Source organism: Hippocampus zosterae, chromosome 10 (genome assembly GCF_025434085.1).
Source record: "Hippocampus zosterae strain Florida chromosome 10, ASM2543408v3, whole genome shotgun sequence".
Classification (NCBI taxonomy): Eukaryota; Metazoa; Chordata; class Actinopteri; order Syngnathiformes; family Syngnathidae; genus Hippocampus; species Hippocampus zosterae.
The window spans coordinates 24,220,446-24,241,709 of record NC_067460.1 but is presented as its reverse complement, the minus strand read 5'-3'; the positions used below and the strand labels follow the sequence as shown (position 1 = coordinate 24,241,709).

General features: G+C 47.2%; 1 protein-coding gene across 3 annotated transcripts in view; it reads left to right on the top strand.

Annotated features, from left to right (window-relative positions):
- The window catches only part of LOC127608943 (beta-1,3-glucosyltransferase-like), a 31,917-nt gene extending 12,089 nt beyond the window's left edge, over window positions 1-19,828 (top strand). For all 3 annotated transcript variants that reach the window (XM_052078494.1, XM_052078493.1, XM_052078495.1), the window contains 13 exons: window positions 2,562-2,604; window positions 9,077-9,186; window positions 10,719-10,795; window positions 10,945-11,056; window positions 12,500-12,636; window positions 12,719-12,782; window positions 12,857-12,988; window positions 13,788-13,857; window positions 14,075-14,188; window positions 17,046-17,145; window positions 17,331-17,450; window positions 18,662-18,806; window positions 19,660-19,828. In XM_052078494.1, coding sequence (XP_051934454.1) covers window positions 2,562-2,604; window positions 9,077-9,186; window positions 10,719-10,795; window positions 10,945-11,056; window positions 12,500-12,636; window positions 12,719-12,782; window positions 12,857-12,988; window positions 13,788-13,857; window positions 14,075-14,188; window positions 17,046-17,145; window positions 17,331-17,450; window positions 18,662-18,806; window positions 19,660-19,821 — 1,386 coding nt within the window. In that variant the 3' untranslated portion in view covers window positions 19,822-19,828. The remainder of the gene's footprint in view (window positions 1-2,561; window positions 2,605-9,076; window positions 9,187-10,718; window positions 10,796-10,944; window positions 11,057-12,499; window positions 12,637-12,718; window positions 12,783-12,856; window positions 12,989-13,787; window positions 13,858-14,074; window positions 14,189-17,045; window positions 17,146-17,330; window positions 17,451-18,661; window positions 18,807-19,659) is intronic.
- The last annotated feature ends 1,436 nt before the right edge of the window (window positions 19,829-21,264 follow it).

Below are 21,264 nucleotides of genomic sequence, written 5' to 3'. Positions count from 1 at the left end.
TCAAAATAGTTATCTGTTGCAACTTTTACGTCGCCTTTGTTGATGCTTTTTTTTTTTTTTTGACAAAGCACGTCTTCTTTCCATGAACCGGCATCATCATCCCCCCCCCCCCCCGCCAAATTATTTGCATTCCACTTAATAAAGTCTTTTAAAATGAAATCCACCTGAAGATTAGACATCAAAAAGGATTTTCATTTCGAGGGGTAGAGCCCTTTCGAGGCCAAATTTGACAACTTCAACTCCATAAAATATGGCGTCGTTCCTTTGCGGTTTTAGCCCACGTCAAAATGAAGCAGGAGCGGATGTGGATCGACTCGATGAGTCTTTTTTTTTCTTCTCAGTCCGCACTCTGCATTCTGAACTACTTCAACAAAGAAGTATTCAATTAGAATGAATATTTGATGTGCATATTTCAGGCTGAAGTTTTTTTTTTTTTTTTTACCGCCACCCACTGTGGGCCATCGGAGGCCCGTTGCTACGGTTACGGCCCCACCGCCGGCCTCCCGCTGCTTAATTGCATCCTTAATTTACCTTGCCGGGATGCGCGTCATTACGCATGGTGCTTGCAAGCTGCCACAGTGATGAAGTGTGACTAATCATACGTGTGCTTCAAGTACATACTGCTGAGTTGCATGCAGAAATAAGATAAGATAAGATAAGATATCCTTTATTCATCCCACACTGGGGAAATTTACAAATGGGGAAATGTTCAAAGCCATAACTTGGCGATGCGCTAACATTTTCCGAGGAAAGAAAATGCATCGTGGAATGCTCTGAAACTCACTCAAATGTCCAAAATGAAACGGAAAAACAAAGCAAAAAAAAAAAAAAGTTCATTCTCTCATCTTATCATGCGTTTTTCCGATTCTTAATGTCAATTTTTGGGGGGCTTTGGAACCCCGACGCCGGGCAATCATTGAAGCGCGTGCGTCATTTTATTCTCTCATTGCAGCGAGTGGACGGCTAGCTTTCAATGTTCTGCGACGTTCGGAGTCTCCCGTTAGATTTTTTTTCTCGCAAACCTGCAGTTGGTCTGCGCATCATTTTGCACCAAGCTAATGCGACCTGACACATCTGCGGTGCGAGTGTGTCTGTGTGTGTGTGTGTCCTCGGGGATGGATTGTGGCGCAAGGCATGAGCTTATGTATGAGGCGCTTCCAAAGCAAAGGTTCAGCACTGGGCTTTCAGGGCATCTTGGGTGCTTATGTAACACTTTTTTTTTTTTTAATGTAGATGGAATAGCGAGGAGTTTGCAAATCATCGGGTTGTAATTGCCTAGCGAGAGCGCCACAGAATCGGCTCAAAGCACTTGAATGAGGACGACCGCAAATGAACAACACACAAACGCTTGACTTAGTGAGGTGTGAAACGACACAAAGCTCGGCAAAGTAGGCCGCAACTCACCCGCTGACTGACCGAACATGTCCCCCGATGTCGTATGCTAGGCCACGCCCCTTAAAGGCACAATACAACACTCGCTATAGTGACTTTTGCCTTCTTCCAATGTACACTAACTGCACTTTATGAAACAACTTTATTTCTTTACGTTATCCGTCATGTTTTTATTTGGCCATTGGCCGAAACGTTGGACGAGTTTCAACCGATTTCAAACGATGTTTGCAGATTTTTTTCATGAATTCATGTATTTATTTTCAAAACATGAACACATAGCAATATAAGGCAAGTATATTGAGCTTCAAACATTGACACAAGTCGCCCGATGATTGCCGATTATTCTCTCTGTTGTCAAATTAAGCATATACTTGAAGACAAAGTATTATAAAATGTTGATATCCAAATGAGGTATTTTATTGATTCTATACAATCACCTTTAATTGGTGGATGAATCTGTTATCTGAATTTTTTTTTTTTATTGTGCCCGACATCGGAATCAGCATCGGCCTCCCCAAAAATCGAGACCTCGTTTTTACCAATTTGCTGTTTAAAAAATCCATGCGAAAAAAGTCGAGTTGTTTTTGTGGGAGTTCTGGAACGGATGAATGACGTTTCGGTTCTTTTTAATGGGGAACACGGAACATCCTGGCTTTGGTTTCGAGCACTTTTAGCACCGTGGCTTCGAAATGAAGAGCCGTCCAATTGCTTGCAGTGGAATTTCCCGCCTCTCTGAAGGGTGGGGCTCGTCATGAATCAGATTTCAACTTTTCCTCTTGGCCGTTATCTACTCGTACTCGGCTGCTTTGCGGGGACGGGCGCCATGTCGCGTCGGTTGAAAAAGGCAAAAAAATGAGACTTGAAACCCGCGTTCGGCTTGCGATTGATTTTCCCCGTCGTCTGCCGCACAGCCCGCCCCAAGCGCTCGCGGCGCAATTAGCACCGCGGCGAACCCGGTCGTTATTCCTTCATGCCACCCACAGCGGGGACTTGTCCTAATTACCCGTCGAACCCGACAATTTTCACCCATCGCGATGTTTTGTTGCCGAGCGACCACGTGCGGATTTAGGGGATTTTTGATTGGTTATTTTGCACCCTCTGCCGCCCCGCCCCGCTCCTTCTTGTCAGCCTTAATTATTAAAGCGCCTCTTTCTTGCTGTGTTTTTCAGAGTCGGGAAGAAGATGCGCAGGGGATCCCTGCCAGGCAACTCGGTGAGTCTAATCAGACAAAAGGAAGCGCAAAAAACAAACAAAAAAAAAAATCCAGGCAAAGTCTTTGTTTGACACTGTGCCAACATGACAGCTGGTGTAGCAATAATAGTTTAAGTGCGTACAAATGTCAATGCATTGTACTTAAAAAAAAAAAAAACAAACAGTGGAAAAAAAATCAGACGCTCACTGCTTATTAAATAAACATCCAGGCTCGAGGTGGGACCGAGTACTGCTTGGCAAATCCCACATCGACTTGTTGTTTTTCAATCCGTGCGACGACGATGACAGAAAATCCAAGCAGCTGACATTTTCTTCATCATTTTGCTTCCAAAAGTAAACAAAGAATGAATTGGAAACGGCACTCGGTGGAGTGCAGACCTTTGGCAAACGGGATTTTTTTTTCCTCATATCGGACACCGTTTCCAGACGGGGCATTCGTTCGGTGTTCCGCAAGGACATGAAAGCCGACTTTGACATCCCAATTTCAGGTCAGAACTCAAGTGAGCAAAAAAAATAAATAAAAAAATATATAATTTAAAAAAAAATTTTTTATTATAATATAATATATATTTTATTATCATAAAAATAATTTATAAAAAATATATTTTTATAAATGTATTTTTTTTTCCCCATCAGGGAATCGACACACACAAACCAAAGGTGCAAAAATAAAAATAAATTTAGCTTCATCGGGGATTATCCAGTCTCAATCTGAGATGGGTTCTTCTCTCTTTGTCTTTGATTTATTTCTTTTTCTCCTGTCCGTTTTCATTCCCCACACAAGCAATAACAACCGACTTCATAATGTTGCCACAAATACAAACATCCGTCTTGAAGGGGGGGGGCAGGTGGGGGGGGGGAAAGCACGCTGTTTGACGCAGAGTTAAAAAGTGATTGCCTTTTTTCACACCAGTCAGACTCGACGGGCCTGTGGAGAATATTGTTTGTGTGGGCCCGATCCATCGCAGGCATTACTGCGCACATTTTGTTTTATTTATCGCAAATGCAAAAGTTGAAAGGAGTTTTGGGGATTGGGAAAAGGTCGTAAGCGGGAATGAGGTCACGACTGCGTGACTCCAAAATGTCTTCCATGGACAGCTGATCTCACAGCTTTGCTCTTTCGAGTCAAGTCATCAGACTGCAGTTACTCTTCAACTGTCATGTGGTTTCTTGAGACTCGTTTGTTGGTCTACTCACGATTGGCAAACCTACCGAGGATGGCTATCGGTGAAACTGGGTTATGGAGCTCTAGTTTTATGTTGGATGGCATGGCCAAAATGAACACAACCATTTTGTTGTTTTTCTTGAATCTTGCCCAAAATGGCTGCTTGGAGCCAAAATGGCAAATTTCCTGTCTTTTTAGGAATGGCTTCCTGAGACACGTGTTGTGCCCAACACATGTCATTGTTCCAGCTGAAATGTGATTTTTTTTTTTTTGAAGTCTTGCTTTTTATATATTTCTGGATTTATTTGCTGGCTTTCTTGTTGCTTCGGGGGACCTCTTCAGAAATGCCGAAGACTATTTCCCCACATACAACCTGCGGATATGCTGCTGATTTGTACTGGATCACTTGTCACCGCTGACAAATTCTCATCATCCCAAACCTCGCACGGCAACCGAGACCTAAGCCACGCCCAGTCGCCGTTGCGAGCGCTCATGCGACCCTTTGGCAGTAAACTCCTCCCGTTGTACATTCTTCGAACCGTCCGTCGGCCGACTTCTCCGGGCAGCGAGCCCATTTTCCTTTGCTCATGTTTGACAGCCGCAAGCCGAGTGCATTCGGATCAATGGATTGATCGCGCCTTCGCCGTCCGTCACGGTCGCTGGTGAGTGGCCAGACGCTGGCAGATGCTGATTTTCACCTGAAAGGCGAAGGACACAATGGACGGAGTGAAGGACACTCTCCACCATCTTCCCTTCGTTTTTTTTTCTTCTACTTCCTGCAATTTAATGATGAATCAAAAGCTATTAGTATTGAGTCGAAAGCCTACATCTTAATTAGTTTCCCCCCAACCCCACCCCCCACTTTATTTTTTCCTTTTTACTCCTCTCGACACACGACACAATTTTATCTCTGCAATGAGGGATTGGGAGCCGCTTTATCTGATTCAACTGTCAATCTGGGCTTTCTGGAAACGTATGCAAAGTCGGCCATTTAGCTAGCCCAACGGGACATTTGGAGGAGGGGGTGCGGGGGGGGGTGGATTTGCTCTCCCTCAGATCGGACGTGCGGACTCTCGTCTTCGTTGGGTGACTTTGTTCATATGAGTGACCTTGGATTTCTGAACCTTGATTCGGCGTAATTCCAAAGGACGTCAATGTCAACATCGGGGTTGTCCGAGCTTTTTCCACCGAGGGCCACTTCGAGTCCCATCGTCATATCTCCCGAGCACCTACCGTGACGACATCCAAGTCAAGAAAACTTTGGAATTTGAAGGCGGACATCCTTCCTTTATAACCCACCGATTTTAGCGCATCTACGGCGTAGCCCGGTTTATTTCGGAGGATGCAATCCAGACTTGTGGTTCAACCGCTTGTTGTTGTTAGCTAAACGACTGCTAGCATCTTCGCATGCTATCGATTCTCAATATGATCCCAATTGTATGCAACGACATAAGTGCCTCATCATTTTCTCCGCCCTCCATGCTATCTTGCTAAGTGTTAGCATCACAACTGTTAGCTTGTGAGCTTTTCTCTTTGACAATAATACCTGACCACAGGACACAAAGGGAATCGTATACATGTTAACATACCAACTGTTAGCATGTTAGCAATAGTTGTTGTTCAAGTTTGGGTCATTGTAAAACTTTCCTTTTAGGGTAGTTCAAGCCAAAATGGAAGTGTTCTACAAGGCAAGCCAGACTCACCATCCATTTTTTACAAAGACCCGTTTTGGAGGCGAGACAGCCTGCTCCAATTTTCAAAAGATGGACGCGTACACATCCGTGATCACATTAAGGTGTTTACATGCAAAAGTTTGCTTAAAATGGATTTATTGCACGAGTTCTTCCGCAGCGCTTCACTTATTAAAAGGCCAAAGGATTCAGTGTGTTTGAAAATCACAATTTACCACCCTCTTCTCTGCAAATGATGTTTTGAACTTGTGAACGTAATTTGGTGCCGGGCCCTCTTCTGAGTTGCCGAGAACATTTTTGCACATTTCATCACAAACGAGCCCTCTGAGCTGCCTGTCAAGACAGCGAGAAACCCAAGATGTGTCGAACTGCTTTTCCTCAGAAGTGGGAAAAGCAATCACATTCTGTAGTACTTGAACATGTAAAAAGTTCTCATTCAACGACATGACTTCAATAAACGTACCGAAGTCTCCACGGGATTTTCATTCCGAGGCAACCGCGTTGGTGGCCGGTGTAGGGCTGACACTATCGAATCAGAATCGAGAGTAAAAGGATCACTCTCAAGTTACCACAAAACAGTAGACCCCCGCATCCTCGCAGATTAGCATATTTTCAGATTTTGTTGCCTATATTTTTCATATTTTGGTCTTTTATTTTTGTCTTGTTTATTTTTCCTTCTTTTTCTCGTTTTTTTTTTGTGGAAAACGGATACTAGACTGTGTTTTTTTTGGGATGATTTTATTTTTCTTAAAAAAAAACAACAAAAAACTTGTGTTTCATCCAACACATCCCAACTCCCCCCCCCCTCCCCCGTTGCATTTCCGTAGCCTACAATCTCAATTTTTAGTATTCACGGTCCGGCCCAGTTCTTGTCGACTGCACTGTTGTTTGCTTTTTGTGACGACCGGTCACAGTTTTCAGCCCCATTTAAGAGACAAAATGTGAGCTGCGGGCTTTTGCGAATCGCAATTTCTGATAGGAAGCAGAAACGCATCAATCTGAAGGCCGCTGAATATAAAGGAAATGTGCTCCCTGTGATATCATCTGGATTTCTTCCCGTTTGTTGATGACATTCGCCTCACAGACGAGCGCACCGCAGCCCCCCCCCCCCCCACCCCCCCACCCCGGATATCGCCGCGGCTCGCCATGAAAGCGGCGAGCTCGCACCGCCATTCGTCTTCCATGTGACATCCACTTAAAGGTCCGCAGTGGTGACAGCGCTCAATGACGGATGAGCAAATGCATGAACAAAGTCCAACGGAAAGCCCCCCCCCCCGGCTCTCGCATGGCCGCGTACCAACCAAACCGCCCAAAAGGGACAAAAATGTCTCATGTCTCTGGGCTGTGGACTTTTACAAGCAGGCGAGCGGTTGCCAGGGTTTCTCCTGCATCAAATTTGTTCCTGAGATGGCATCGTTTAAGCCCTTGGCTCCTCTCTGGCAAGGTTTGCGCTTGTCCCTTGTTGACAACGCAGCCGTCTTTGATGGCATTCAAAACGCCATTAAAGCCATGACCGTTTAATTTTTTTTTTAAATGTTAGATTTATTGACAAGGAGTCGTCATTACAATATTGACGCGCATACGCGCAGGACACGGAGGCGTACCGGAGCCGTTTCTTCCGGCCTTTCCTGCGCACGGCTGTTGATATAGCGCCTCCGTAGTGGCGCTACGCTGCAACTACAGTTGAGATACCAAGCGGCTGCAGAGGGACATCAATCCCTCAGTCAGTACAGCTGGGGCTTTACGCCGCATTGAGTGATATCGATTGCTTTGGCTTGCTGAGGCGGGCAGCGGTGGGGGGGGGGGGCACCAAATTAGCTGGAGGTGACCGGCAGGCAATTTTGAACGCGAGAAAAAAAAACCTGGCAGTTGCCATCGAAATGAATGCAGCATTGCACTTGGCTGTGACAAAACGGATTATTTTCACAGCAGCGCAGTTTTCAGGTCTAAGAAAAAGAAGTGGTGAGAAGTAGCAAAGTACCAAGACTGTGACTGCACTCGAGTGGATTTTATTTCTTTTTGCCAACTTATCTGTATTTTTCAGTATTTTGTGATGACTTTGTACTTGGACATTTGAAAATGAAAATGTGTGCTGTCCTGACGTGGTCAAAATGGTTGGTTATGTTGTAACATGTAGCGGCAACTTACTATCCTTTTGTCGCTACGTCAGCAGGGCATGTAGGTTTTGACTCGTGCTTTTCTTCGACGAGCTTTTCCTTTCCACGGCGACGACAAGGAATACACTAGGCCGCCATCGTTGATCCAAAAAAACCCCCCCGAATCTCTTTATTTTCTCGAACACAAATTAAGGCTTTATCAAATGGATTAATAAAACTTATACAATACACTTAAACGAAATACGAAATCAGTTCCATAAAGTACGAATTAAGCAAACACAAAGTACGGTCAAAAAAAAAAGGTGTTGCTCCATGCCCTACTGTCTTCCTAATCATGTTACATAAATCTAGCCTCTTAACAGACTAAAAACAGGACAACCAATGGAGCCCAGATACTTCGATGTTCTTAAAAAAATTTGTTCTAATAAAATATCAAATATAAACCAAACGCCTTGCATCTATTAAATTCTAATTATTCAAAAGGCAGGCGGCCCGGTAGTCCAGTGGTTAGCACGTCGGCTTCACAGTGCAGAGGTACCGGGTTCGATTCCACCTCCGGCTTCCCTGTGTGGAGTTTGCATGTTCTCCCCGGGCCTGCGTGGGTTTTCTCCGGGTGCTCCGGTTTCCTCCCACATTCCAAAAACATGCGTGGCAGGCTGATTGAACACTCTAAATTGTCCCGAGGTGTGAGTGTGAGTACGAATGGTGTTCGTTTCTGTGTGCCCTGCGATTGGCTGGCAACCGATTCAGGGTGTCCCCCGCCTACTGCCCGAAGACAGCTGGGATAGGCTCCAGCACCCCCCGCGACCCTAGTGAGGATCAAGCGGCTCGGAAGATGAATGAATGAATGAATATTCAAAAGGCTGCATTTATAATTTAACCAAATTTTCCTTATGGCTCTAACATAACACAACCTGAAATCGACAGCTGTAGCTTTGAATGATTGGTTTGACGAGACGAGCGGGACTTTATTTGTCCCGCATTGGGACATTTACAATCCATTTTTTGACCCCATAAGGGCACGGTCGCGATGCCAAACGTACCTTGAAGTGATTCTTTGCCGATATATGAGCTTGAATTAATTTCACCGAAGCATAATACGCCCCATGAAAGCTTCTAGTGCGCCATTAGGATGCACTTAATATGTCACGCAGGGCCGAGACATTCACCGACAGAGTGTCACAGAATGCAAGCGGGGGCGGGTGTTGCTCAGTCTCATTTCGAAAGCTCTTCTTTGGTTGTTGTGCTACTTTGCAGAAGCTGCGCACATTTTTCATTCAGTGACACCCGCGCGGGCCGTGACATTTCTGGTTTCTACCACCTAATTAAGCTCTTGATGCCGTGCTTGTTATTCCCCAACGGCCGACGGAGATTAGTGCAAATCATCGCGGTTGCTTCCCCCCCCCCCCCCCCCCCCTCCATCCCCACCACGGGGATGAAGGTCATCGATCGGTGCCGTTTTTAATTCCCTCACCCTGCGGGCCTTTTGTATCGGGCAGATGTTGGAGAGGTGGTGTTCATCATCCGGAGTCAGAGCAACTCCTTCCACACCGGGCGAGCGGAGAAACGGCGAGAGGATTTGATCCGGCAGGCGCGTGCTCGCTCAGAGGTAGGATTCAACACCACGTCCCCCCCCCCCCCCCCCCCCATTCACACACATTTTGAAGCTTCCCATTGATTTTTGACCCACTCGTGATGAGGCTCGTTGCTCCGTCCCAAAACTTGTTTTCTGCATTGCACGAAAAGCACAAATAGACTCGTTAAAGAAAGCGATCCACTTCCACAAATGTTGCCGCATCCTTTTTTCTTTTTTTTTTTTTTTAAATCTGCAGCATGAGCCCAGGATCTTGCTTTTGATGTATTTTGGATATGCAGACATTTGTTGTGCTTCCATGCGCATCCTCATCCTGCTGTCCGACGTGTCTGCGGGTGGCGCCGACGTTGCCGAAATGAGAAATAATGTCAGCTGGCACGCGTTGCTCGTAATGAGCCGCACGCTTCCCCACGTCGACTTTCAAGATGGCTTTGATTTTGCGCTCCTTTTAGCCGACATATTTTCGGCACGTTAGCTGTTGCCGCCATTCATTCATTCATTCATCTTCCGTACCGCTTGATCCTCACTAGGGTCGCGGGGGTGCTGGAGCCTATCCCAGCCGTCTCCGGGCAGTAGGCGGGGGACACCCTGAATCGGTTGCCAGCCAATCGCAGGGCACACAGACACGAACAACCATCCACGCTCACATTCACACCTAGGGACAATTAGAGCGTCCAATCAGCCTGCCACGCATGTTTTTGGAATGTGGGAGGAAACCGGAGCACCCGGAGAAAACCCACGCAGGCCCGGGGAGAACATGCAAACTCCACACAGGGAGGCCGGAGCTGGAATCGAACCCGGTACCTCTGCACTGTGAAGCCGACGTGCTAACCACTGGACTACCGGGCCGCCCCTGTTGCCGCCATATCGCGAAAAAAAAACCAAAAACCTTTTTCGGGGATTTCACGGTGTAAGTTAGAATTCAAGGAAATTGTATTTATGTATCGAGCCGGCTGGATTTAGAGTCGCGCGCCTTGAGTGTAGCATGTCGTCGTCGAATTCGGAGAAGCCGAGAAAGCCCTCCCGCGACGACGCAGTAGCAGTTGTTACCATTTCTCCCAAAATGAGCTACGAAATGACGAAAATACATCCGGCAGAGTAGAAGGCAAGTTGAATTTCCTCTTTGGGTATTATATTCTTATTATATATATATTAGTATTATATATTATATTATAATAGTATTATAGTCGTTCCTACTGACTGCTGTCAGGCTGATGAATAAAAAATAACAATCATAATAATAATAATAATAATTTTTATCCATTTGTGTTCATATTGTATTTAATTGAAAGATGTTTGTTGATTTTTTTTTTCTCTTTCTCCTTTCTTCTTTCTACATACATTCTTGCTGCTGGAGGCTGTAAATTTCCCCATTGTGGGACGAATAAAGGATATCTTATCTTATCTTATCTTATAACGGGTACATTAAATCAAACGGAAAGTATATTTTTTGCGCCTGAATGACATTTACAGAAATGACAAAAGGTGATTCGGGGTCTTGGGATGCCGATCAGACCGTCCACATGTGGTGCCTTGTTGTCTTGCAGAACCCTCCGGCGGTTTTGCTCCTTCACACTTTATCCGACAACGAGGGGGACTGGAGCGTCCTCCCTCTGCTGCCTTAGTGAGTCGAACGAATGAGCGAATGAGCGAGTTTAGCTTACGAACGGTCTATATTCTGGCTCCAAGCACCCGAAAGGGAATCTGAAGCGCATCAAAAAAAAAAAAAAAAGACAAACTTGCTTCTAACAATGGATTTCTCGGCGTCCTCAGTTTGTCTCGCACCTTCGGGAAGAATTCCTCGTGGATGGTGTTTCTGGAAGAGGAGACGGGCGTCAAGACGGCGAGGCTCGTCGAAGCGCTCGCAAAGTTTGATGAGAAGAAAGTAAGCCGTCTTTTTCCTTCTGCCTCCTTCTGCAAAAAAAAAAAAAAAGAAGCAGGCATCGCAAGGTACAAAGTGTCTTCTCAATTAAGAACTCCGCCATCTGCTCGGCTCGCCGTGACAGTCGACAGACGTGTCAGTCACGTCGCCGCCGCTGCGCTAATTAAAAAGCCGCCTGCCCGGTGATGTTATTTTTTTCTTCTTCTTTTTTTACTTCCAGATTTTGCCACCAATGTGGGTCGAGTGTTGATCCTCTGCAAAGTGGCGCTGAGTTTGATTTCATTCGTGTTTTTGCCTGTGAAGGCTACATTTCACCCCGCTTTACGATCTTCTCAAATGACACCACTATATTGTCGTTTGTCACACTACCAGATAAATATCGTTCCGTGTCTCGGACTCGAGTCCATGACAAGTCCGTCAGCAACCCGTCGCGTGATTCTGTCAAGATTGAGGCAGTTGGCTAACTCGCTGGTAGCTTAGCGGTTAGCAAACGTAGCGTCAGTCGCAATCCGTCAGCGACCCGTCGCGTGCTTCCGTCAAGATTCACTCAGTTGGCTAACTCGCTGCTAGCTTTGCGGTTGGCAAACGTAGCGTCAGTCGCAATCCGTCAGCGACCCGTCGCGTGCTTCCGTCAAGATTCAGTCAGTTGGCTAACTCGCTGGTAGCTTTGCGGTTAGCAAACGTAGCGTCAGTCGCAATCCGTCAGCGACCCGTCGCGTGCTTCCGTCAAGATTCAATGAGTTGGCTAACTCGCTGCTAGCTTTGCCGTTAGCAAACGTAGCGTCAGTCGCAATCCGTCAGCGACCCGTCGCGTGCTTCCGTCAAGATTCAGTCAGTTGGCTAACTCGCTGGTAGCTTTGCCGTTAGTAAACGTAGCGTCAGTCGCAATCCGTCAGCGACCCGTCGCGTGCTTCCGTCAAGATTCAGTCAGTTGGCTAACTCGCTGGTAGCTTTGCGGTTAGCAAACGTAGCGTCAGTCGCAATCCGTCAGCGACCCGTCGCGTGCTTCCGTCAAGATTCACTCAGTTGGCTAACTCGCTGCTAGCTTTGCAGTTGGCAAACGTAGCGTCAGTCGCAATCCGTCAGCGACCCGTCGCGTGCTTCCGTCAAGATTCAGTCAGTTTGGCTAACTCGCTGCTAGCTTTGCGGTTAGCAAACGTAGCGTCAGTCGCAATGCTACGTATACTTTCCGGTATTTTCCCCCTTTGGAAATACTTTACAACACAACGCCTGGCGGCTCAAAATGGGGCTACGTTTGTGTCGTTTGGCATTGATGGACGCCATCTTTTAGACGAACATGTTTCAAAATTCCCCTTGACGCGCAATTTCAGAGTGAAAAGAGGACAGTGTGGCTATTTTCCTTTTTTTTTTTTTAACTGCAGTAAAATTGGGTCCCTATTGGGCTTGAGCGGTATTTTGAGGATTGATGTAGCACTTTGTCACCAGGAATGGTTCCTGGGGAAGCCGCTCCACGACGACGAGTCCACCATCATCCATCACTACGCCTTTGCCGACAACCCTTCTGTCTTTCAATACCCCGACTTCTCTGCCGCGTGGGCCTTAAGCATCCCCTTGGTGGTCCGGTCAGTGAGCTCATCCAGAGTTTGCTTTGAAGATCCTCTGTAAGGTTGTCATTAAAAAAATTTTTAAATAATTTTTTTAAAGACTCGCCAACAAAGTCCGAGAGGAGCCCCTGAAATCGGACTTCACCATTGACCTGAAACACGAGGTGCGTGTTTTTTACTGCTTTATTGCACAAACCGCTCCGGTCAGTGCCAGCAGTTTTTGCGTGCGCTGCGGCAGGTGGCCTTGTACATTTGGGACAACGGCAAGGGTCCCCATCTGACCGCCGTGCCCGAGCTGTGCACGGAACCCCAAGATTCCCCGAGGGCCGAGCCGTGCGCCACCGCGCTCCACCTCCAGCCTCCGCCCTGCGTGAGTCAATTATTATTATTTTTTTTTTTAATCACTCATTCATTCATTCATCTTCCGAGCCGCTTGATCCTCACTAGGGTCGCGGGGGGTGCTGGAGCCTATCCCAGCCGTCTCCGGGCAGTAGGCGGGGGACACCCTGAATCGGTTGCCAGCCAATCACAGGGCACACATAGACGAACAACCATTCGCACACACACTCACACCTCGGGACAATTTAGAGTGTTCAATCAGCCTGCGACGCATGTTTTTGGAATGTGAGAGGAAACCGGAGCACCCGGAGAAAACCCACGCAGGCCCGGGGAGAACATGCAAACTCCACACAGGGAGGCCGGAGCTGGAATCAAACCCGGTACCTCTGCACTGTGAAGCTTACGTGCTAACCACTGGACTACGGCCCGGTTGCATGTTCTCCCCGGGCCTCCGTGGGTTTTCTCCGGGTGCTCCGGTTTCCTCCCACATTCCAAAAACCTGCATGGCAGGCTGATTGGACGCTCTAAATTGTCCCGAGGTGTGAGTGTGGGCGTGGATGGTTGTTCGTCTCTGTGTGCCCTGCGATTGGCTGGCAACCGATTCAGGGTGTCCCCCGCCTACTGCCCAAAGACAGCTGGGATAGGCTCCAGCACCCCCCGCGACCCTAGTGAGGATCAAGCGGCTCGGAAGATGAATGAATGAATTTAATCACTCAATCGTTTCTTTATGCAACATTGACATGTAGCGAGAGTATGAAGTCAAAAAACCACCCGCGGCTAAACTTCACCTCTTGTGCCCTTGTCGACTTCCTTTTTGTTTTCCCCAAAAGGGGGAGCCGGTCAGTCAGGACAACATCTTTGTCGCTGTGAAAACCTGCAAGAAGTTTCACAATGAAAGGGGTGAGCGTCTTTTGTCATTGCGATGATTTTTTTTTGCCGCCTTTACCAATCTAATGCCGAGCTTTGATTGCCAGCGCGGTAAAAAGGTTTTATTTCCAGCCGCAGACGGGCTCAGCCGTAAATGTCAAATCAATTTTGCGTGCGCGCCCTGCTGCAAATGTCGCACTGTTGGAAGTCGGGGCTTTATATTGCGACTTTCTCGCCAAACGGCATGCAGTTCCCGTCATCAAGAAGACTTGGGAGAGCGACGCCGTCCATCTGGAGTACTACAGCGACCACGCCGACGCTTCCATACCCACCGTGGATCTGGGGGTCCCCAACACGGAGAGAGGTGAGCGGAAAAGCTTCCCTCGGGTTACCTTTGGACGCAAACGATCGCCATTCCGAGGATGATGTGTAATCAGTGGCAGATGACAGCCAGTTTCCTCCTAACTCGGCACCTTTTGGGGGGGGCGCGCAACCGGCACAGGCCTCGACATTTGTTCATTCTGCTATGTCTCAAAACAGACAGTGAACAGTCACAGTTACTTACACCGTTTTATTGCTCCGTCCATGTTGACAATTGAGCACCACAACTTGGGGGGGGGGGGGGGGGTATTTCACAGGTGCAATTTTCTGCATCCTTGCAGCGTTTTTTTTTTTTTTTTTTTTTCGCAGTTGCTCAAGGTGACAGCTCTGTCTCCCAAGGCGCCCGGCGCCACTTTCTGTGTTCCGCCCCGGGCCAGACTTGTCCGAAAGGTCCCGTTTTTGCTGAGTCACTAATGTCAAGTCGCCGTGACAGGATGCGCGCCGAGTTTCTCTCTCGCTCTTTCTCGCGCTTTGCCTGAGGCTACCGACCACTCGGGGGGGGGGGGGGGGGGGGGGGGCAAATTATTCCAGACAGCAGATCGCTAGCGGCGACGAAAAGGTCGCCCGAGACCTTTGGTGTTGCACCTTAATGGGATGATGCGGCCGCTTTCAAGGGAGGGACGAGAGCGGCGCAATGCGTCGCTTTCCAATCCGTGACGCCCTAACGAGGCGTCGCGGTCCGTTTGCCGTGCTGCTCGTCAGACCGCAGAGCAGACCCGCTCGAGCGTGCGTGCGCTCTCATTTTTTTGACTTTTGGTGACTACTCTAAACTTCATTCTCAGCAAATCCAGATTCAGTGGTTTGACTGGTGGTTTATTATTGCTACTCATTTCAGAATTTGCAGCGGGGGGGGGGGGGTGTTAAAGCATTTATTATTATTTATTTATTTGTATACAGGGCGGCCCGGTAGTCCAGTGGTTAGCACGTCGGCTTCACAGTGCAGAGGTACCGGGTTCGATTCCAGCTCCGGCCTCCCTGTGTGGAGTTTGCATGTTCTCCCCCGTGGGTTTTCTCCGGGTGCTCCGGTTTCCTTCCACATTCCAAAAATATGCATGGCAGGCTGATTGGACGCTCTAAATTGTTGCTAGGTGTGAGTGTGAGTGCGAATGGTTGTTCGTCTCTGTGTGCCCTGCGATTGGCTGGCAACCTATTCAGGGTGTCCCCCGCCTGCTGCCCGGAGATAGCTGGGATAGGCTCCAGCACCCCCCGCGACCCTAGGGAGGATCAAGCGGTTGGGAAAATGAATGATTGAATGGATATTTGTATACTTACTTGGCCCATTTCCTTCTTCTCTACTATGATCAGCCCGTGTGCACCACACTGCCCCTAAGAGGCCGAATCATGTACAGCAGGAACGACACACTCGGCGAAAGCGCACGATGACATCACATTGAAAGCGAGCCGATAATCGTGCAACACGAATCGTGGATGACATTTGTTGACAAAACTTGATTTTAATCAATTTTATTGATTTGTCGTTGCAGCCTTCATATATAAGCCAACGCGATGCCAGCTGCGCTAAACTCAAAACTGCTTTTTGCATTTGTTCTGCATGCCACCGCTTTCATCTGTGGTTTAAGAAACGCCGTTTCACATGAATTGATGTTTATGAACGACGATGATCAAATAAGAGACGACTCGTCCTTGGGAGCGACCCCCCCCCCCCCCCCCCAAAAAAGAATTCAAATAAATAGCTCAGGTGTGAGTTTCAAGCAGACGGGCGCGCGTCGTTTCCCTCCCGTCTGTTGCTTTTCCGCGCGACGACCCGCAGCATTATGCTAACGACGCCCGGCAGTCACCGGCCATCAAGGCCCGGCCGCTCGGCTGCCGCTTTTTATTCATCTCCGTATTTATTTCTCACTCGTTGGCGTGCCAACGCCTGCGCAGCCTTTTTCCGTCCCTGAACCGGTTCTCATTGAGTCCAGAATTCATCTTCAGTTGTGCCTCAACCGGTTCTCACTTTGTCCTTAACCTGGTTGTCACCTGGTCCTCACCAAAGGTTGTTCTCATTTGGTCCTTCGCCCTTTCTAAACGACACTTGGTCTTCATTTGGCCCCTGCGTAGGTTATCCCTTAGTCCTTACTCGGTCTGAAACTAGTTGTTGCTGTATCAGACACACACAAACACACCGGCGCATGAATAATCCAGCAAGGCCTCCTCTCTTGTATTCCGTGCGTTGCCGGCCCCCGGGGGTTTTCCGTCTGTGTCTGGATGATGACTATGTTGCCGTGCTCGTACTTCCCAATTCTGCTCTTTGTGTGTCGGAGCGGCTGTGCCGCCGGCCTCCGTGTTCAACAAAAACATTTTCCTCCTACGTAGGCAGCATCTGTCAACCTTGAACCGGGTCGGCTTTGATCGTAGCAGCCGGTCCATTCCAACAATCGGTTGCGGTGAAAACTCCAAGGTCAGACATAGTCCAGTCCAGGAATACTTGGTCCTGAAGTAGTCCTCACTGGGTTCAAAATGTCTCTTTAAACTGGTTCTGTCAGTCCTAATTATTTCTTTCCTTGCGTTTTCCGAAACGAGCTCTCACTTAGTCCTGAAATGGATTTAAACTGGTTCACCTGTGGTCTCATACTGGTTCTGGTTTTACCTATCACTTGGTATGAAACGGTTCTTCTTTGGTCCTTATTCCAAAACTGGTTCTCGTGTCCTAGACCGGTTCTCGCTCGGCCCGACGCTGTTGTCATTTAGTCCTTCCTTGGTCTTCAACTGGTTCTTGTTTTTTAAATGGGTCCTCACGCACCGAACTGGGCCTCCCTTGGTCCGAAACTACGTATGTGTCCAGCGCGGTCCTTTCAAAATCAAATCATCCGCAAAACGCCGTCTTGCCTTTGCAGGCCACTGCGGCAAAACCTTCGCCATCCTCAAGAGATTCGTCAGCGGCGACGTCCCCGACGCAGAGTGGCTCCTCGTCGTGGACGACGACACGCTGATCAGGTTTGCGCAATGACGGCCCACCCAACTCCGCCATCGTAATCACTGTGGCAGATGTTCGACTTGATGACTTCACTTGATGTCCGTCAAGTTGCTTCTTCACGCGGAATGCTGGACACGTGCGATACAGCCTGAGGAACTGCACTTATTCCCACACTGGTGCGTGTGTGTGTGTGTTTGTGCCTCAGCCTCCCCAGACTGCGATCGTTGCTCAGCTGCTACCGACCGTCGGAAGCCGTGTATCTGGGCGAGCGCTACGGCTACGGCCTCAGCCAGGGAGGCTACAGCTACGTCACGGGAGGCGGCGGGTGAGCTCGAACCGCCAGACGCCCGCCGGATGTCTCGCGCAAATCCCGTTATCTGTCATTTCAACATAAACCGCTTGTGCTCGCTTCCCAAAAAAAAAAAAAAAAAAACGCAGCTCAGCCAAGAGGGAAATGTCGTTTTGTGGCCTAAGCTTTTTGGCTTTCGGTGCAGATTAAAATGTGAGCGAGCGCACTCGAGTTCTGCCGCTAATCTTAAACATTGAGCATAAGCAGCTGCACGCCGCTCGAGAGGATTTTGACATCCGCGTTACGGCGGGACAATTTGTCCCCGTAGGAAAAACGGAAAATGCTACGTCTGCCCGTTCCCGGCAGCGCTATTTTGCAAATACCGAGAAGAGACGAGACTGACGGCGCCATGACATGAAGTCATGTGAGAGCGTCTTTCTGCCACGAGACGCTCGGCCGACTGTCAACAAAAGTGATCGCGGAAAGGTTGGCGAAGGAGCGCTCGTGGATTGGAAGAACTCCGGTCGCAATTACGTCGCCATCCACCGGGTGGCGAGCCGTCATAAAAAGGAGATTCCAAAGAAAAGATGGCGTCGTTCTCCGCCTGTATGTGAACGTGGGCGCGTTCCCGCGGTAATGTTTGCTTCTTTTATTCAATCGTGAAATTATTTACCCCTCGCCCCTCAAAAAAAAAACGTTTTTATGACTACAATATGTAAGATTAACATAATAACCGACCAGTCGTGTCATCGTTTATTCGCAAAACCTGCTTCCGTGGCCAGAATGTGCATTTTATTGATGCACAAAAAAAAATCCACCCCCGCTAATCGTCATTTTTTTTTTTTGTGTGTTCATTTTAGACCTTTTTTCCAATGTCGAGCTTTTGCATTCAGGTTTATTTCTGCAATTCCTGAAAATTCAAATAGAAATAGGTGGCTGGAAACCCCCCTAATGCCACAGCTATGTCCTAAAACATCAGCCAAAAAAAAAGTAAATTGAATTGTAGATGACAAAATATGGAAATTCAGATTCCGAGAGACTGAAAAAAAGCGCTTGTGTCCTTTTTTGATTCTCTCTTCATACAAATACTGTAGATATTTTCCTGGCGCGACTAATAAATAGCTCCAAGCATGCACACATAACTTATTTGATTTTTTTTTTTTTAACCCAGATGCGCACAAGTACCCGAACCAAAATACATGATAAGCTTCTATTTTGGAAGTATTGAAGTACTTGTGTGTCTGCAGCATGGTGTTCAGTCGGGAGGCAGTGGCGCGACTCTTGCAAAGCGGCTGCAAGTGTTACAGCGACGACGCGCCGGACGACATGGTGCTGGGAATGTGCCTCAACGCTCTGGGCATCCCCGCCACCCACAGTCCACTTTTCCATCAGGTGACCGACCACCTTTCAGAATTTTCATGTTGTGATTTGGAAATGAGCCATAATGACAAAAGCAAAAAAAAAAACAATATGACTGTATTCAGTCATCCAAAACATTTTTCATTCTTATTTATATTGCAATTTATTTATTTTTTTACGATCCAAAGGATGCTGTATAATCGAATCATTTATTTCAACAACTTTTTTTGCCATTTAATTTAACGCCGTTCCATAAAATGTATCAACTCATTCACTCCCAAAGACGTATTTAAACGTCATTTCAGACTTGGTCCAGAATTGGCCGGTACTGAATGAGTTAATTTTCTTATTTGCATGTTATCTTCACATCAATTGTATCTCAGTATAATTATTTGCCTTTCAACATTTTTTTTTTCCCAGCAGCGACCATCCAATCCATTCTTGTAACTCAAATTTCCTTTTTAATTTGTGAAAATTGTCAACTATTCTTTCTTATGACAATTCTTTCAAAAGAATAATTGAACCCTCGGTCCCCTTCAGCGGCACCACTGAATGAAATAATAAATCAGCAAAAGTTTGCTTTTGTGTTGCACATGGAATGTTGTGCATTTGGGGAAAGATTGCTTTCGAAAATGCTTTTTGAAAAAAAATAACAGCACTTTTTGACGTCATCATAGTCTCAAAGCACTTTGTTTGTTTGTTTTAATTGTTGCATTTATCTTGCACAGGGAGTGCTTACTGAAACCGAGTCTTTCATTTATTTTTTTTAGCGTTCCTCCAGCAGATTACCGCAATCTTAAAAAAAAAAACAAAATCTATGTATTATTTTTCTGTCGCATCACAATGGAGTTTACGATGATAACCCGGCGTGGCGGTTCCCTTCCAGGCTCGCCCGGAGGACTACTCGGCCGACTTGCTTGCTCACCAGGTGCCCATTTCTTTCCACAAACACTGGAACATCGACCCCGTGGTCGTTTTTAACAAATGGCTGAGGGACGGCCACCATAAAAGCTCGGCTGACAATAAAAGCGCCAAGACGGAGCTGTGAAATCCAAACCTGTCGTTCAAGCAAAGCATGTCAATATTCATATATATAGATAAGAAATATACATATCTATATATATATAAAAATGTGTGATGAAATCTTACGGATGATGTTCTCTCTGTGAATTCACAAGATGCCACTGGAGCTGTAAAATCTATTTTTAAATAAAAATGTCCATTTTTAACAATGAGCGTTTGAATCCTGTTTGACTCGATGTGCACTATTTGAACGCATACGTGGGGGCTTTCATTTATGCGTGCGTAGTCGTCGAGCGAAACGTACCCATTTTTAGTCAGTCGGACTAAAATGCATTCACAGTAATGTCAAGATCATTTTTACCGATTTCACCTCAGATGTGCGGGCTGTTTTTGTGTCCACAGTAACACATTCAAGTCGAATTACGGTGCTTAATGCGCTGCAAATTTGATCTTACAGATGCCACCTGCCCCCCCGGCCAACAACTGTCCTGTTTTCACACCCTTTTTATTCATTCATTCATTCATCTTCCGTACCGCTTGATCCTCACTAGGGGCGCGGGGGGTGCTGGAGCCCATCCCAGCCGTCTCCGGGCAGTAGGCGGGGGACACCCTGAACCGGTTGCCAGCCAATCGCAGGGCACACAGAGACAAACAACCATTCACACTCACTGTCACATTCACAACAACTTTGAGTGTACAATCAGCCTGCCATGCATGTTTTTGGAATGTGGGAGGAAACCGGAGCACCCGGAGAAAACCCACACAGGCCCGGGGTGAACATGCAAACTCCACACAGGGAGGCCGGAGCTGGAATCGAACCCGGTACCTCTGCACTGTGAAGCCGACGTGCTAACCACTGGGCTAACGGGCCGCCTACCCTTTTTAATTAGATCTTTTTCAAATGTGAAGAACGATTCCCTCCTTCTTTCAAATGCACACTTGCATGCCGTTTGTGAGAAGCAATGACACAGCTGGGAATTAAAACTCGAATTCTCACAGGCACTATCGCACAACTCCAGGTCGCAAACATCTGCTTGTCATGTGCTGCGATAGAGGAGGAAAAAAAAGATCCAAGTACTCTCCGGGCACAATAATAAAAGGAAGTCATTACTTTTCCGGGTTCATTAGTGCCCACTCAGCCGGAATAAAGGAGACCTCGCACAAATGTGTAAAGCAAATTGCAGCGGGGAGGCCTTAAGAGGTGGATTTTAACGAGGCCCAATTACGACTGAAATAAAGCATGAGGTGCGAGAAGATTCGGTTCTCTTGCCTACATGCTTTCGAGATGAAAAGAGATTTCAGAAATATGTACGGACATACAGTACTGTTGGTTTATCCCGGAGGAAATCCAGGTTGGATCAAGTAACCCGAAAGGTTCAAATTGCTACACAGGAGACATAATGGAACAGTCAAGTCTGTTTTTTTTTTTTTTTTGTGTCAGCTCTGGGCTGCTATCATTAATTCATCT